The sequence below is a fragment of the Manihot esculenta genome, chromosome 11, assembly GCF_001659605.2.
Source record: "Manihot esculenta cultivar AM560-2 chromosome 11, M.esculenta_v8, whole genome shotgun sequence".
Taxonomy (NCBI): domain Eukaryota; kingdom Viridiplantae; phylum Streptophyta; class Magnoliopsida; order Malpighiales; family Euphorbiaceae; genus Manihot; species Manihot esculenta.
This window is the reverse complement of record NC_035171.2, coordinates 29773887-29792701: the sequence shown is the minus strand read 5'-3', so window position 1 is coordinate 29792701 and position 18815 is coordinate 29773887. Positions and strand designations below refer to the sequence as shown.

At 30.2% G+C, this 18815-nt stretch overlaps 3 protein-coding genes across 11 annotated transcripts; all 3 read left to right on the top strand.

Moving 5' to 3' along the window:
- The first annotated feature begins 6012 nt into the window (after positions 1–6012).
- LOC110627127 (histone H2B) lies at positions 6013–6746 on the top strand. The gene has a single exon (XM_021773372.2). It carries the CDS (start codon positions 6090–6092, stop codon positions 6531–6533), a length of 444 nt encoding a protein of 147 aa, XP_021629064.1. The 5' UTR covers positions 6013–6089; the 3' UTR covers positions 6534–6746.
- Positions 6747–10576: 3830 nt separating this feature from the next.
- On the top strand, positions 10577–14952 carry LOC110626310 (cold-inducible RNA-binding protein). 7 transcript variants are annotated; one of them, XM_043961722.1, is made up of 5 exons: positions 10599–10714; positions 10808–10876; positions 10970–11076; positions 14506–14542; positions 14735–14952. In XM_043961722.1, exons 1-5 carry the CDS (start codon positions 10678–10680, stop codon positions 14740–14742), a joined length of 258 nt encoding a protein of 85 aa, XP_043817657.1. In that variant the 5' UTR covers positions 10599–10677; the 3' UTR covers positions 14743–14952. The 7 variants fall into 7 exon arrangements, 5 of the variants coding, with proteins under 5 accessions (XP_043817657.1, XP_043817659.1, XP_043817656.1 ...); XR_002489700.2 differs by lacking the exon at positions 14506–14542 and having other exon boundaries at positions 10577–10707; XR_006352510.1 differs by lacking the exons at positions 14506–14542; positions 14735–14952 and adding an exon at positions 14099–14499 and having other exon boundaries at positions 10577–10707.
- Positions 14953–15809: 857 nt separating this feature from the next.
- Positions 15810–18062, top strand: LOC122721233 (glycine-rich RNA-binding protein 4, mitochondrial). 3 transcript variants are annotated; one of them, XM_043961718.1, is made up of 5 exons: positions 15810–16169; positions 17183–17322; positions 17397–17465; positions 17555–17664; positions 17766–18062. In XM_043961718.1, exons 2-5 carry the CDS (start codon positions 17223–17225, stop codon positions 17811–17813), a joined length of 327 nt encoding a protein of 108 aa, XP_043817653.1. In that variant the 5' UTR covers positions 15810–16169; positions 17183–17222; the 3' UTR covers positions 17814–18062. The 3 variants fall into 3 exon arrangements, with proteins under 3 accessions (XP_043817653.1, XP_043817652.1, XP_043817654.1); XM_043961717.1 differs by having other exon boundaries at positions 15821–16169; positions 17194–17322; XM_043961719.1 differs by having other exon boundaries at positions 15838–16169; positions 17194–17322; positions 17558–17664.
- Positions 18063–18815: the final 753 nt, after the last annotated feature.

Sequence of the window (18815 nt, the reverse complement as noted above, 5' to 3'; positions counted from 1 at the left end):
GTTGGGAACACCTTGCACATCAGAGCATCTGACAGAGTTTGCAACTCCATGAAGGTCTTATAGTTCATGACATGCTCTCTCGGGTTACCAGCTCCATTATAGGCCGCCATCGGCGGCATCATAAACTTTTTGGGAACGGTCTCCTGCTGCATTAACTTTGAGAAGGGGGAAGAAGTAGGCAAGGAGGTTTGACTCTGATCTTTCTTACCTAGCTCGGCTAGGAGCTGCTCCTTCAACCTTTTCAGCTTTTGGTTCATTTTCTCGTCTTCCAGGCCGGGTCTTTTGCCCAAACTGCATTCTTCCTCCTCTGTTTCAGTTCCCGTTTCTCTGGTTGTTTCGGCAGAATAGTCGTTCACCTCTTCATTTTCTATCAACTCTCTTGCCCTTCGCCCATGAATTCGGGCCTCCGGTTCTTCCTCTTCTCCGGCATCGTGGTTGTTAGTTCTGAGGCGGGCGGAGGTAGGCTGGGGTTCATCGGTTCTGGGTTCCTCCACTACTGGGAGTGCGTTTACGGGGGTGCTAAGTCCCCTTTGTTGCATTATCTGGCCTAACCAGTGAGCAGTGGTTTGTAGCTGGAGGGCCATGGTTTGAATGTCTTGGTTAGACAGGGTCATGGTGGGAGTATTCCCTGCCAGGCTTGGCGAGGGATTAAGAGAAATAGGAGTTTGGTTATTCAACGTTGTAGGGCTAGAAAAGGAGAACTGCTGCCCATCTTGGGCGGAGCTCAGGTCATTTGGAATATTAAGGTTACTGTCTTGGTGGTTCGCCATCGTGGATCTCAGTGGGTTTTGAAAGTGAAAACTCCGGTGATGAAAAGATCTCCTTCGTTTCCCACAGACGGCGCCAATTGATGATCTGAGATCCAAATGAATAGGGTTTTACAAGGGTTTTGTATTACTGAATAAGGCCTGAGTTTCCTGAGGAGGGGACTCCTCTTTTATACATTGTCTTGCTTGCTGGTGACGTGTAAAGGTCTCTCCAGGATTGGGCCACGCGTCTCTGCCATGCGGATTCGGAGGTACTAGGGTATCAGCCGCCTGCTCCATGCGTAACGGCCTCTGATTCTCCTCGTGCGTACGTTCAAGTGGATCTGCCAGGCCGTCTGGTGAATATTTCTCTGGATCCTGAGCTGGGCCGAGAGTTGGGTCAGACGCTAAGCCTGAGTGGAGAGGGCCTTCTTCGTGTGGGCCAGGCCGGTTTGAGTGAAGAAAATGGGTCGAGCCCGGCCTTGAGAGTCGGGTGAGCCAGGCTTGTTCTGTATATCAGGTGTGTGGGCCTCTACGTCATGGGCCTTGGACTGTGATCAAGCCCCTGGTCCGGGGTGAAGGAATCCAGCGGTCATCAATTATCTACTAATAATAATGATTTTATTTATTTATATATTAACATTAATAATTTAATCTAATAAAAATAATCAACATTATAATGATTGTTTAAGAATATAAAAAATGGGATAGAAAAGTGTAAAAAATTTATTAAAATTATCCATTGACATTATATTTTTTATATTTTAAATTGATGTAAGAGTATTATACTGAGCATTAATATTTCAATAAATAGGCACTATATGATTGTATAGGAAATAAAAAATAAATAATTATGTCTTTTATGACTTTAAAATTACAGACGGATGTGCACTCACAGACTTAACCTGATGGTAAGTATATCCGAATACTTTCAAAAAAAAATTACAGATGGATGCCTTGAATAATAATTTATCCTTTATTTTAATTAGCCAAAAAATAAAATAGAAAATCATTTATAATATTTAATTGACCACACTAATGTATCTTATTATTTTTATTAATTTCCTCATAATTTTTTTTAAAAATACTAAGAATATTTTATAATATAATAATAATAAACTGAAATTAATTGATTAATGAAATTAATACATCGTAATATCATTTTAATAATAAAATTAACATAAAATTAAACATAAAAATTGTTACATTATTTAAAATGTAATTAATTACATTGTATAATTGAAATGTTGAATAAAAAAAATTAAATAATTACGTTAATTTATATTTTAAATTTTAAATGATGGGTGTCGAATTTAACAAAAATAAATTCTACTCTTATCAACAATTATAAATTACAAATATGGCGAGAAAAGTCGAGTGCATAAAGAATGAATTAACAATGTAGAAGAATATAAATGACAATCACAACTTCACGTCTTTACTACTAAATTGATGATCGATATGACAACCTTACTATCTTATAATCTTATAATATATTGATCTTATAACTTGACTATGACTTGACGAACGACCTTTTAATACCCTAATTAATGACTTTATGGCCGACTTGACGATGGACCATCCGAATGACCTAAAAATTGAACAATTTGTTACCAATGGACCTAATGATCGAATTGGCGTCTTAATAATCTAACAATCTTATGACCGACATGATGACTGACCACTCAATTACATGATGATTTGATGACTTAATAACCGATTGACGACTGACCACTCAATTACATGATGATTTGATGACTTAATGACCGATTGACGATTATCATCCTAATGACTATGTAATGACCTAACGACCTAAAGATCGAACGACTTGATGACTGATCGACATAATGACCGAACTGGTATTTTGATGACTTAAGGATCTGACGACCTTATGACTGACTTCACAACAGAGTAAATTAAACTATAAATATAAAGGGAGGATTGGATTAATTATATTAAGAAAATAGATTCGGAAATATTTTGGTGTTAATTATCAGGATTGATCATAGATACAAAGACATCCAAATTAATTTATAGTCAGTGACAAGGTCTAACAAGCTAATTTTCTCTTAGATAATAGACTAAAAAGGATTAGCTAACTAATTAGCTCCTAATCAACAAATAAATCACATGATCATCTCAATGAGATTTAATTTGATAACAATATTAAAAATTATGAAAACCTGATTCCGACTAAAAAGTTCACACCATCGTAGCTATGAAATCAGAATATATTATTCTATAATAAAATATTATTTATCACAAGTATCAAACTCACAAGTGATTACAAATTTAATAAATCTGAATGATTGTATGCTATTTACTCAATTGAATAATTGATCATAATACATCAACTAAACAAATATAATTTCAATAATAAAAAGAACAATATAGAAACCATAAATAAGAAGGAGAATTAACGTCGATTTAATATCACAATCCTTATGAATTACACTTCGAAAATTATTTAGTTAGATAAAAAAGATTAGTTGTTGAAGATTAGCCACCAATAAAAAGTAAAGTATCAAAAGATTCAAAAGGTTCAAAAACTCTTTCCTCCTAGATTCAAAGAATTTTCTTTTTAAATAGGAGTCTAAACTAAAGAGGAATAAAAGAAAATCCTTTTAAAAGGGAAGTAACAATTCAAAATTTTATATTCTTTCTAAAATTGTTTCTTCGTACACTAGTTTCTTCAATTTATTTAATAGAAAATCAGATATAAAAATTCAGTGAATAAGTCATCTGATATAATATGTGTCCACAATGTGACTGCACCTCTAATTTCTGCTTAAAACTTTAAATTAAAAATTTTTCCTCCTAAAGAGTATTATAAAATTTGTCAATATTGTAAAAAGTAAAAAAATATAAACAATTCAACATAATCAACTCCAATTTCATAAGAAAAAAATGTATATTAAATAGGCAAAATTTACACTCTATCAGTAAAATTAAATCTTTTCAATTTACTATAATTATAGTTAAGAGAATCAATTTGAATTTAAAAAATTAATGATAAATTATAATGTAATTTTTAAAGTTTTATATTATTAATAAAATATATAATTTTTTAATTTAAATTTATATTGAAATTAAATATATTTTGTATTTATTTTATGTTATATTAAATATATTATATTAAATAAAATATTTATTATAAATAAATTTTTATTATATAAAACATTACATATAAATAATATAAAGTATTTTACTAAATGTTTATGCTCAATATTATAAATTATGTGTATTTTTTAGAAAACTTTATTAATAATATTTTAAATAAAATAAAATACTATACGTTTTAAATTATGAAGTTTTTTTTTTCATATTTTAAATTTTTATTAATATTTAAAATATTATATAAAAATAAAAATAGAGAGTAAATAATGAGATTAGCAAAAAATTACATTGTTATAATAAAAATATATATTTAAGGAGTATTTTACTATTCAAATCTAATAAAAATAAAAATTACTTTAGGGACTATAATGTAAATTATCACTAACTTGTACAAATTTGATTTAGTCTTCTTAACTATAATTGAGGGATGTAAACGGATATATAATTGTGAAAATTAAACTAATCGGATTCGAACTCGATTTATATTAGTAATATCTGAATCTGTCTCGAATCTAATTAAAAATTAACTTAAATTATCTTAACCGTCTCAAATCTGATCATTATTATGTAATAAAATCGAATCTGTTTAATTTTATATATTTTAATTAATAACTTATATAAAAAATATTTTTCATTAATAATTTTCATTTAAAAAATTTAATATTTTTTAAAAATATTTAAATTTTAAATTTTAAATAAAAATATGTAAAAAAAATTTTATAAATATTATCATAAAATATATTTTTTTATATTAAATTAATTATTTATATAAACGAATTCGAATAATATATAAAATTTGAATTCAATCCGAATTCGCAATCGATATTATTTTTTAAATTTAAATCTATCTCAAAACTCAAATTCATCATATTAAAATTTGATCAAATAGGATATCTAAAAATACTCGATCTGTTATCATTTGTAATTGTTATAAATGGAAAAGGTTTCGCTTCACTATTTAAAATTTAAAAAATTAAATATAAATATAAATTAATAATTACATAACATATTATATAATTATTTTCTATTATCAAATAAAATAATTAAATTTTAATATAATTATAATTTCATTACGTATTTAATTGGCTCACAGCAGCATATTGCAAAGTATTACCCATCATTTATTCCTTAAATTCTTTCTTCAACATGTTACCGGAAAAAAAAAAATTCTTTCAAATTCTAATTTTGTTTAGGTATAAGATTTTGTTGACAAAGTATGGAATTTAAATTTATTTTTGATGATTACATAAGAAGAAATAATAAAGAAATTTTAGACAAAAGGCTATTTATGTCATTAAAATTTGATTCAATAGATAAGTCATTTATGTTTTTCAATTCTAGATGAATTCTAAAAATTTCAAAAAATAGTAAATCAGTATTTTAAATTTTTAAAATAAGATAAATAATTCCATTAATACTTTTAAGGATTTTTCTTTTTAATTTTTTTAAAAAATAAAATTATAACTTATATTCAATTCAAATAGAATAAAGCTTGTGCATAAAGATAGTGGATAGAATCCAAATTAGTTTGTTTTCTCTCCAGCTTTCCATGAATATTTGTTACATTATAGAGTAAATTTATAAATATTTTTTTCTAAATATTTTTTTTTTGTCAAATAAAGCTTTTTATTAAAAATAAGAAAGCATAAAGCTAAGTGCATAATCCATCTGAGCCATCAGATTACATGAGAAATTCAAGCCCACGATAACCTTATTAGCTAAGCAGCCAACAGTATAGTTTCCACTTCTTTTAATGTACATGAAGTGAATGGAGACTGTAAGCCTTTTCCTCCTTGTGTATGGAGAGTTACTGTAAGCCTAACCAGTTGACGTCATCAATCAGAATATATACGCTTCCGTTAATCACTCAAACCACTTATCCATCGATTGGGACACATGAATTATAAAACTCAATCCAACGGTCCTTAAAGTCTACATCATCGATCCGCTTTAAACATTACTTGACCTTCGACACTAGGAAAATGGAGAAATATCCGAATAGGACAAATCACTCTCCACCGTCCATTAACAGACAATTGCAAACCTAATCCAACGGTCTGAGATCTACTTGTCACGGATCCGCGTGAAGTTCTATTGACCAATAGCATTCCATCGTTGCTCTTTATAAAACAATGCCGCATGCGTAGTTTCAAGAAATATCTCTTATCGCTTTCCTTTCTCTCTCTAGAGTCCCAGAAGCTAACCGCAACTTTCTAGCTGTAAGGAATGGCTCCAAAGGCAGAAAAGAAGCCGGCCGAGAAGAAGCCTGCGGAAGAGAAGAAAACGGTGGCGGAGAAAGCCCCTGCGGAGAAGAAGCCGAAGGCCGGAAAGAAGCTACCGAAAGAGGGTGGCGCGGCGGCCGGAGACAAGAAAAAGAAGAGGTCGAAGAAGAGTACCGAGACGTATAAGATCTACATCTTTAAGGTCTTGAAGCAGGTCCATCCAGACATCGGTATTTCCAGCAAGGCAATGGGTATCATGAACTCCTTTATCAACGATATTTTCGAGAAGCTTGCACAGGAAGCTTCGAGGCTAGCGAGGTACAACAAGAAACCGACAATTACTTCGAGGGAGATTCAGACGGCTGTGAGATTGGTGTTGCCTGGAGAGTTAGCTAAGCACGCCGTGTCTGAGGGGACTAAGGCGGTGACCAAGTTTACTAGCTCTTGAAGCGGTGGCGGTGAACAGGGGATCCCTTTGGTGTGTTAGTGAATTAGGATTTCTTGTGTGTAGTGTTAGGCTTTAGGTAGTATATGACATATTTTTCTATTTCTAGTGTATTATTAAATTTAATATTTGGGTTTGTAATCCAAGCTTGGATCTGCTTGATATGAGTATTTATATGGTTGGATTCAAAATGCAGAATTGCTTAATTGTGTTTAATCTACTTGACTTGTGTATGTTCGACTCAATGTCCCTGGGAAAAAGGAACTCTTTTGAGTCTATTATTGTTGGTTGGGAGTAACAAAGGAGCCTTCATGGTCCGTGCAATCAATGCCAAGGATCCAAATTTGATAATTTTAGGAACAATATCAAAATTTGCCTTGCAGAAGCCTGGGGTTGGGCATGACCACCTGGATGAGGATCCCATAAGAACCATTGGCAGCCATTAAGTTTTGTGCTATTAGCTTGGCGCGTTTGCTAGGAAAGTTTCTTCGGTAAGGTTCTATTTGAGGACACAACTGCTGGTGTCTGACTTCATTATGGCTATAAGATATTGAAATTGTTGTCACCTTAATTTTCCTCTCTTTTGATGCTCTGGTGGTATGGCTTGCCTAGATAACCTCTTTGCAGCTATGAAGCTTGATCTATTGTTGGTTGTATTCAAGGTCTGGGTTGATGTGTTTGGCCACGCAGGGCTTTAGGGATTTGAATCCTCAATTTCTTGCTACAAACAAGGGCGGTGCTTGGTGCTTGGATTGATCGGCGGTGGCGGTACCGGTGTGAAGATGGGCCCCCTTCATTAGCAAGTTGTAGATCCTAAAGTTGATGTATACGTTGTTGGGCTCCTTTGTTTTAATATTCTAATTTTCTTAAAAGGTTTTATTATGTGTTGGCTTCAGTATCCTCTATCGATATGGGTGCCTTTTATAAATTATATTTTAAATTTTAGTTATTTTTTTAAATTTAAATATTTAAATCTTTTTATTTAAATGAGAATTTTTTTTATTATTTATAATTTTATTAGTTAATAGATTAAAGAAGTATAAATATTTTAGATATCTAATATATTTTTATAACAACTTAAATTTTTATTAATGTGGATGAAATATTTTTTTATTACATATATTACATTTTAATTTTTGAGTTTCGGATAGTTAATATATTAATTTTTATATTTTTAAAATTAAAATTTTAAATTTATTATTTTCAATACATTTAAAAATATAATTTTTTTATTTATTATAAATATTAATTTAAAGATAGTGAGTAATTAAATTTTTGAATTTTTATAATTCATTTCTAAAATATTTTTTATAAAAATTTATAATATATTAAAAAATTATTTGATACTACATAAAAATAATTAAAATTATAACTATTTTTAGAAAATTTTAAATTGATTTAGTATTGAAATATTTTAATAAATAAAAATAAAAGAATAAAAAATATTAAAACTTAATTGAATATAATAATTTAGATAAAAATTAATAGATACTTAAGTGTTGTCGTAAATAAAAATAAAAAGTTTAAAATATTTAAATTTTAATAAATGAAGGAGGGTGGATGAAATTTAACTCTCTAATATTTTAAATTTAAAAAGATAATCTTTTAATTGTTAAAAATGGATAAAAAAATTAAAATTTAAATAATTATAAATTAATGTATTCAAAATTTAAGAATTACCGTGTAGTTTATTTATTTATAAAGATAATAAAGATATTTTTATATTTTTAATGGTAAAAAAATAAAAAAATTTTTTATTGAAACAGATTAATTATAAAAAAAATTTAAGTATTTAATTTTAAAAATATAAAAATTAATTTATTAATTATACTAAATTTAAAAATCAAAATATAATTTCTCTTAATGAAATAAAGTTACACAAATTTATGCTGGTTTGACTCTTATGAAAAAAAAATTGAAATTAAAAAATACAGTTTAATTTTTATTTTAAGTTACAATTAAAATTAATTGATTTGTTTTGATAGGGTTAACACATAAATCAAACAATTGTTATATATATCTATATATATATATATATATATATATATATATATATTTTTTTTTTTCTTTTGAATCGGGAATTAGAGACTTGTATAGTCAACTGTATTTGCAGTCTCTATTTTAATAATGATTGTTTATTAATTGCGTTCGAAATTTTAAGATCCAAAGCTTACGATAGGTACAAGATGTAAGGTCTATAATAAAAAATTACAAAGTCTAATGGTTTTTAGGGCTTAAAAATAAGAATAAAGCCGTTGAAATACAGGGTTTTGGAGACTCGAATGCAATATTGACCTGAAAAAAAAATATCCGCTAGTAGATTTATAGTTGTGTTCCTTGTCTGTAGAATCGACATAAGCCAAGGCAGTAGAGGATTTTCTCTTGCAACATTAGCCAATAATGACCATAAAACACACATTGAAGGTCAAACAAGTACTTCAGTTTTCTTCCATACCAATTATTAGTTTTTTTTTTTAAAGAATTATTAAATATAAAAATTATTAGTTTTTTTTAAATTATTAAATATAAAAATTAATATTTAAAAATTAAGTGTTGAATTTCAATCGGATTGAATGTATTGAAAATTTTTTTTTTTTTATCGATATAAATCATATGTAAACGAATAAAATAATAATATTTAAAAAAAAATAAATATTTTTTACTTTTCTTATAATAAAATACGAGATAATTTATTTTAGTTGAATTGTTGCAAATCACAAACTTTTTAAGTATCTGATCTCTAATAATTATTTCATATTACAATTTTATTTCAATATCAATTTATATACAATCAAATTTTATTTAATTTAATTTTTTATTTTATTTTCTCATAGAATTTTTGTATGCGTGTGATTCATTAAATTTTAAATACGTTGATGATAAATATAATTAATTAATTAATTATTTTAAAAATTAACGATATTCAAATATTGAAAATGTCAAAAATAGTTTGACTTAATCAGTATAGTTGTCAATATAACTAATATCATTTCATTACAAATATTTTGATTTTTAATATATGAAATATGTTTTTAATATTAAATTATAGCTATTAAATTATTAAATAAAATTTTAAATCTCATTTATTCCATTTTGTGTAAGAATTTCGTGATTAATGCTAATATATAACAAATAGAATATTTATTAATTAAAGTCTAGGTTGATAAATCATATCACAATCATATAAATACTTACCGTTCATAATCTATCAAATTCATTCACATTTATTACTCATAAACAAAGTAACATACAAAATGAATCAAAATATAAAAGTCTCTATATAAAATTATTTATTGATTTTAAATTAAAAGATAATTTATATAATTATCGCTTGAGTAATTCATAGATATAGATTATATTTTATATAAATTTCAGTACATTTATTCATAAAATAAGCATATAAATATTAATTCTAAATATTTCACATATTTCAATTTATTAGATTGAAACAACACCATATATACTAGTTTCAATAACTCTAAACATTGTCCAGTTATAATAAAAATATTTATTAAAAATATTTAGAAACATCACTTAAATATAATACCAACATCACAATTATAATTAAATTATAATTTTTTTTCAGAATAATATAGTTTCATAAACTTTATTTTTACTTAAAATTTAATTAAATTAATATTAAAAATAAATAATAATTTTTATATAATGTATTTAAATATTTAAAATATATATAAAAAAATAATATCTAACTATAATTAACAAATTCACTATAAAACATATTAGCAACATTAAGCTATGGTTGAATGAGAAGGTAAACCAAAACACATCCAAAGTCTCTTTGAATAGACGCACAGCTGCTGTTGTTGTTTTGGGTATAGGGGATGGGCTTCTTTTGGGGCTAACGACTCTGATTTTGTGGTTGTGGCAGGTGGAGCTTCTCTGTATTTTGGACTGAGCCTCCTGATATTGGGCTCATAAATTAAGGAATTTGGGCCTTTCTTTTCTTTGCAACCCACATTTCTAAACATTAGCTTAGAGCCCAAATTCTGTATTTGTAATGGCCTAAGGCTCAAATCTCTTATGGAATGAATTCTCAATCTGGCCTTTTTCATTAGTTATATTTTGACAAGAAAACCTTCATTCAGTCTTTTCTGCCGTTCAGCAAGCTTCGTGCGACGTGAAGAAAATGGCAAAACGACTCAGCTCGCAGCTCTTTGTTAGCAGTTTGCTATTCGTCTTTCTTTCTCTCTCTGTATAGAGTATACGTATGTATCCTCCTAAGCTCTCGTTTTGACTCGTGGTTTTCTCTCTTTAAGGATTATCGTTCTACACCACAAATCAGAAACTGGAACAATTGTTTTCACCATTTGGAGTTGTGAAAGAAGGTATTTTTCACTGTATTTTTCTATACATTTTCATTATGATCTTTAATTCATACTTTTAACTAAATGCTAACCTTTTTGGGTCTTTGATTCTAGCTCGGCTTGTTGTAGATCCAGAAACTCGAAAACCTAGGGGATTCGGTTTCGTTACCTTTGATTCTGAGAGCCAGGCACGCAAGGCGTTGAAAGCCATGAATGGCAGAGTAATTATCATACTCGTATCTTAAGAAATTCATGCATAGTCTCTTATTATATCTGTTGATTAGCGTATTTGGACCACTTGCATTTCTATTTCTTTGGACTTTGATATTTTTAATTCTTTTGTTTAATTTAATTATGATTTACTTAGGATGAAATTGAATGAAAATAAAGAAAGCGTGTACTTGATTGGACATACTCCTGAATTTAAGTTAACCTTTATATTTCTTGGAAATTAGTAACCCTCCGTTTGTATCCTTAAATATGCAATGGATTGAGGAGAAATTAAAGAGGAGACATGAAGAGAAAAGGAAAGAAAAAAAAATTGTTTTCCATTGTTTGGATGTAGAAGAGAAATAAAAATTTCTCTTCCAGTAGAATTTACTTTATTGCCACAAGTTATGATTTCCTTGTTACATGATATAAAGAGTATGTAAGTAACTTAATATAAATAGTTCAGAATAATTTCTATTTTTCTCCAAATTGGATTGAAATAGTTTGGGTTAATGGAGGGGAGTTGAGACGTCAAATTTCTCTTGATTTCTCTTCCTTTCTCCTCTAATTTTTGTCCAAACAAAGGAGGGTGTAAATTTAATATCTCTTCTCTTCTCTCCATTTCCCTCAATCCAAACAAAGGGTAGGGTTATTGATGACAATGGGCTTCCAAGATTGAGCACGTCCAATACCTGCAAGCAAAGAGAAAAAGCTTACTGAGTATGTCGTTCAATACGAAGATATTTGTAGGAATAAATTGGTTTCAATACGTTCTATATCTTAGTGAATGAATCATGATCCTTGTTGGAGTTCACTGTGAGATATTTTTATTAAATCTTGTGAATTTCAGTTTACTAGGATTTGAAAGTCTTGTCTCCTTGGTGGATAGTCATAACGATATCATTTATTCTTTTAGAACTCTAATATGTCTTTCTCTCAGATTTTAGTGTGCTCAATCAATAGTCAAATCTGAGTTACACTTTTTATCATATATCTTTCCCATATATATCATTCATTGAGACCAAGCACATAGGGAAAAAACAGAAAAAGACCAAAAAAGAAGTAAAATGTAAAGGGTTAAAAATTACAGTACCTGCAAGCAAGGGGAAAAAGCTTAAAGAGGACTCAAGGTCGGGAGTTCCACTCCAATGCCCAAGTTAGATATCTCATTCAATGAGAGGATTCATAGGAATAGGTTAGGTTTTCATACCTGCAAGGGTATATTGTAGTAGAGGAATCATGATGCTTTTGAGTCCATTAGGAGATTGAAGACTACTTGCAACAGATTTCACGATCCATGTTAACTTGTTACTATTGTGATTTCTATTCCTATTAGGATTTGAAGTCATGTCTCATGTTGGGATATCTAGGCAAAATTACTTGTTCTACTAGAATTCTTCACATGCCTTTTGCTCAAGCTTCAATATGCTCATGCAGTCTGAGATACACTCTGCTATTGGATACTGTGCATAGTTATTAAAGGCTCAATGCATAGGCCTAGGTGCACTAAGGTGCAAGGCATAGGCACTGCAATGAGGTGACACTCAAAAGATAAAATTTACTAAACAAAAAATTTTAGATAACGAATAAACAGAGTGCCTAAGTAACATGGTAATATTTCTCTTTTTTTTTTCTAAGACATATACGCCATATGATTAAGAAACAAAAATACTTAAATAGCATTATTGCCAATGTCATAAAAATTATTCACATAGCACTGTCAGTGGTGTTTAAAAAGTATAATTTTCAAATAAACTAGAAATTAAGGAGTCCAAAAAGCAGTTAAGATGATTATGGTGATAAAGATAATAAGAAAATATCAAAAACAACATATGGGGAGACAGGTTAAAAGTGACTAGTTATCACTAGTGATGTTAGTTTTTAAACTTCTTAATCATCAATACTTTAGAATGGTAGACTTGCAAAAAATTCGAGTGTGGGGTCATCTTGTCAGTGGAAGTATTTACTGAAGGTGGAAATAAAGGTGTGCCTCCCCAGAGCCCTACACCCAGAACGAGGGACATGCTTAGGTGCAGAAGGCGTTAGGATTGGAGGCTTGGAGTGTGGTGAGCCTTGAGCCTTGAGCCTGAGACGTGCCTTTAATAGCTAGGGTACCAAGTTTGAGAGCTTCGGATATCTTATCTACATACAGTTTCTCATTGCTAATTTTGATGCAAGAACTGTCAAAATTTTCTTTAGCTTTTACATACAGCAGATTAGTTTTGTGGACAGAAAGTTCCCTGAAAAGAAATTTTGCTTCACTTGGTCTTGCTTTAATGGTAAAGTATGCTTTCCTTGTATTTTCTTTTTTGAATTTTTTTTAAGGTTATTTTACATCCATTACAAATGATATGCATCAAATTTTTAGTGAAAACTGAACATATTGGCGGATATATTATTTGCTTGTTAGGTTTTCTGCATGTTCTTGTTAGCTTGTCAAAGGAGGCATGGAGTTTGGTGATCTAGGTCTTCCTTGTAGCTATTAATGCCCAAAGCAAGAGATTATGTTAATTCTTCTGTTTAGTTACAAAAAATCCGATGATTTGGTCATGCTAGTAATTTTAGGGAATGCTACTGCAGATAACTAGGATGTAGTGTAAATCCTAGATGCAACATTTGCAAATATAGTTTTTTTACGTTTTCCATTGTCTGAGCACTAGCTGATGTTTGCCCTGCTATATTTCTTTTTTTCTTTTTTTTTTCATAAGTCCTCAATTCAAAGTCTACTGTTTTACTATGAAAATTCTGCATATTAGAGCTCCTCTGCCATTTAAAATTTTATTAATGTTTTAAAGTCATTTCATCCATGACTTGCAAACTTTGGCACTGATTCGCTAGCATGCTTGGGGTTTGATAATAATACATACAGGGTTAATTTATGTTTGGTAGTTTTAACATGTTGAATTATGGGATAGATTTAACCTCAAATTAAGATCCCTGGCCTTCCACAGGAAATTTAGCTTATTTTAATTTGATGGGTTGCCCCTAGTGCATATTACCACTGAATGGTCAGATCTAGTTTTATTTTCGCAGGAGGTTTTGGGGAATAAGGAAAATTCTGATGTTATTTGAGAGGGCTTGTCAGTCAGGTTAGGGTCTGTTGTTGCAGAAGGTCTGGAGTTACTTTAAACGCTCTTGGCTCTCTGTGCTGAGCAATCAGCTGTTCTTGTTAGGCATCAATCTCTTCATCCAGATCCTTAGATCCCCAAATTTTCTCTTGGTATTCTTCCACATCTCCCTCAATTCCTTAACTTCATAAATTCCTTCTAAGTATCATCTAACCTTTCATCCCCAAATATTGGATAAAAATTTCTTGCAAATTTCTCACAGGATACCCGTCTTCACCACTATTCTATTTATGAAACCAAGAATCTGTCCTTCCTATCATGAATAACTTATACACCTCAAAGTACTGACACATTTCGTAATCCACACCTCAGGCTCTTTTCCCTTCAAAAGTTTCTAGCTTCAATTTAGGTAAAATCTTCTGCAAATTTTCAGATTCAAGAACCATTATTGAAGTTCCTAATTCTTTTTTGTTATAACATGACTATAAAAGAGAAAAAGAAGAATGAATTCAATCTTTGTTGATATGAATGCATGGTATAGAGCACTTACTTTCCTCCTTTTCTCCATGCATATGAATGGGTTGGCTGTTACTGCAACTAGATAGTTGATGGCAGGCTGATATTCGTGGAATTTGCAGAAAGTACAGAACCAGCAGATGATTCCATCAATTGAAAGATATCTCAAACAGTTGTTATTTGTCTGCCAATTGTATTTTGTATTAAATGGCTGTTCCATATTGTCTCAACTTTAATTGACACCTAATTCTTATCTAAACTTTTAAAAAAATATTACTTTTGAATATAATTTTGTCAAATTTATGATTGTAAAGTTGCATTTAAAATTAGATTTTTTTTTAACTTTAAAAAAATATTACTTTTCAATATAATTTTGTCAAATTTATGATTGTAAAATTGCATTTAAAATTAGATTTTTTTTAAATTTAAATATTTAAAATAATGATATATTTTATTTAACAGTAATGTTTTTTCAAAGTTATTAGATCATAATTAAAATGGGGTGTTTGGTATGAGGCATGTAAGTATGCATTTTCTCGTATATGCATTTTGTCATACAAAAATCATTAGCCGTCCGAGGAATTTGTGCACAAGTTTGATATTTTTTCCCATAATTACTTTATTTCTATTGTATTGCTTTCAAATCGTTTAAATGTAATTATTGATAAAATAAATTTTACTTGTCTCTTTTAGCATTTGATTTAATTTCGTTTCACAAAATATTATTATATTTTTTAGAGAATTCATTTGAAAATTTTTCCTTGTTTGTTAATTTACAATTTGAATTTTACGTAATGCATATCTACTATAATAAGAATAAAATTTAAAAAGTATTATTTTTTAAAATTTTGTATCTAATAAATCTGTAATAATCAATATATATATAATAAAAATGTATTAATGAATGTAAAATAAATTAAGTTATTGAGTGCAGAATTGGGATAAAAATAAAATATATTATATTCTTATGTAAACATATTAAAAGTAAAAAAAAATTAGTCTAATGGATTTACTGATAGAATTTTATTAAATATAAAAATTGATAATTTAGAGAATTTTTTGATATAAGCATTTTAATCTAAAAAATATTATTTTATAAATTTAATTTTAAATTTTATTAAAATTTAATGAAAATGGATTTTATTAGAACTAAAAATATAAAAAATATGAAATTCAACTTCATAAAATTTTGAGCAGAAAATGCCAAAATGGAACCAAGGCTGTTATGATCCATCTTTTGCAGGCCTTCAGCCCACCCAGAAAACCAAGAAGCCCGCGCTCTATCCCTTGAAACCAACACAGTTGTCGTTTCGCTCGCCCATCTCAGTAACTCGATTTCTTTCCCCTCCATCTCCTCTCCATTTGCCGTATTTGATTCTGTCTTCCAGTCTCGCCGCTGAAGACTCTCCTCAGACTTCAAGGCTCAATAGACTACCAGGAGGATAAGGACCCTCTTGCTTGCTATTTCTGTTTGCTTTCTTTCTCACTGTCACTGTTGAAGAAACAACCGCACAGCATTGGTCAGTAAATTGAACCCCCTTTAATGTTATCTTTATGACCTCATAGCTCTCCATTATGGGTTGTTTTCTCAATTCTGCGATTTGCTATAACTCGCCCATGTTTTATTTATTTCACAATTATGCAATTTTGAGCAATGAAATTGTCGTTCGATAGTGATTGGTGAATCGTTTTGCCTCTGAATTATCACTTGTTCAGTATCTGATGTATAATTCACTATGGGAAATGGAAAGTTAATACGAAAAAGTGATGGCAAAATGGACAAGGAAGATTAACAAAATCCTCTATTTTAGATTATTAGGTTATAATTATTTAGGTGCTTGTTGTGCATGTACAATTTTGCCTATTTATTGGTCCTATTCAGGACACCCTTCCGGAGCCGAAGCTTGAAATATTTACGGAGGCTTATTGATGGACTCTTATTATACTATGTTAAATTTGAGCTAAACCTAACTCAATCTAAAAGTTAGCACTTATAAGAGTCACGTTTACCTTAGGATCTATCGTTACTCTAGGCTCTATAAGGTATAGAGCCACATTACTCCGGTTCCAAACCGATCGTAGATTCAATCCCACTCTTCCGGTTCTAAAAATGCTTGGATGAATTATATTCAAATTTTTTTCTGCTCAATTAGATTTGAAAATTTAATGTTTCTTTAGTGTTGCTGCTGTATAACTTTCAATGTGCTGCTACTGCTGTTCAAGTGATCATCTCATTTGTGATGAACTGAAGTTTTATGACTTTTAATACTGCTCAAAATAAGCCCAAACCTGATGAACTAAACCGAATAGAACTGTTTTGGTTCCATTCAGTTTGGTTTCACTCCTTATTTGGTTGAGTATAGACTCAACATAAGTTTGGCTTCCAGATCAAACCGAAAACGTTCACGCTAAAAACACTGAAAAAATTACAGCTTTAAATGTTTGTGCATCAACACATCATTTTAATCCTTTGCGCTTGCATTCGTTTCTTTCATTATTGCACATCTCAGTTCAGTGTTAATTGCTAAATTAGCAACTATGCAGTTATTTACTGTGGCTGAGGATCAGATCTAATGCAGTGTTGGAGTCGTTGTGGTGTTAGTCTCTCCAGTACAGTTTCCTTAGGGAGATGGCTATGGACTCGCCATTCGTGCACCAAATTATTTGTTGGAGGTTACTCCCTTCCTCGGTCTGTTTCACCTTTAAAATCTTCATTCATTTTTTCATATTTTGTTTTTGAACTGCAGGGCTTTCATATGACACCAACGAAACTGTTTTGAAGGATGCTTTTAAACAGCATGGAGAAATAATTGAAGGTAATATATAGGGTGAGACTGTTTTTTAATACTTTTTCCCTTATTCTTCCTGCAATCTTTATCAAATTTGTGTCCTACGTTTGTATTAGCAGTTAAAATTATATGTGATCATGTGAGTGGCAAGTCAGAAGGGTATGGATTTGTGCAGTTCACTTCTGAATCTGCAGCCTCGACTGCTTTGAAAGAAATGAATGATCAGGTACATGATTTGAGTATACTTCTCTAGTATCTTCCGCTCTTTCTTTTTGCATTATGGTATGGTCTATTAATGTTGTGTCCATTAATTAATGTTCTTTTCAGTTTCTAGATGGTAGACAAATTCGTGTATATTTTGCGAAAGGGAGGTGATATCAAGGAGCTCTATATTGGTATTTGTCAAAGATATACGTTGGAAGCTTCTCCCGTACATGGATACTGGACTTGCAAAAATAAATATAATTCATTCTCATCTTGGAGCATTTTTTTTTATGTTTATTGTTATTTTTTTGGATATTTTCGACAAGTATTTGGTTCCCGGACAATGAAGTTAGATTTTTTGCAAAGAAATACAAACAAGAACACGTATTAGATATAAGAGTGTCATAAACCATTTGATGAGTCGGACCTTGCTTTTCATTGTTTTGAAATTCATGTCAGCAACACGTCACTAGAAAGGGGATGGAAAAAAAAAGCTCCCTTTAATCATAATAGCACACCAATTTATCATTTTGAGCTGCTGCTCCTAAAGGAATTTATTGAATTGCTGAATCCAATCATTTACACCTCCCTGAGAAGCCTGGAAAACTCCCAGACTCTTGGATGTTCAGTAAACTCGAACTCTTACTCATGGCAATTGCAGGGGCAATGAAGTAAGCCTTGTTAGGAATTTCCATCTAATTTGAGCTTTTGCTTCATCGTGATAGATAAACGAGTTTGTCCAATCTCTAGTGTGACTGATTCCACTTGAGAAAGATGGAAACATAATACCTTTTTGGCTATACGGCTGCTTCCTGTCAGCTTTTCTGCCAAATGGAAGAAACTATTGATCTTCTTTTGAAATGTAAGTGCACTCTTCTTCGTCCTTGATTTCCCTTAAAGCAAGATCCTCCATTGATACACTGCAAGACATATTCGCAGGAGTATCTGTTTCAATCATGCACTGTACCGCTTCAAACCTGTGGAAGGGCAGATTGAAAGATCGACAGTAAAAAATCTTGAGGTGGCGTTTTGCTATCTACTTATGAATCACACAATGCCTGTTTCAGATTCCAGTCCTGCATTCGTTAAGATCTATTCTATTTACTCATTTGATGTCCAAGAAAATTACTTTTGTACAGGTGAAAGGACTATCTGATCCTTTACCCTCTAGGC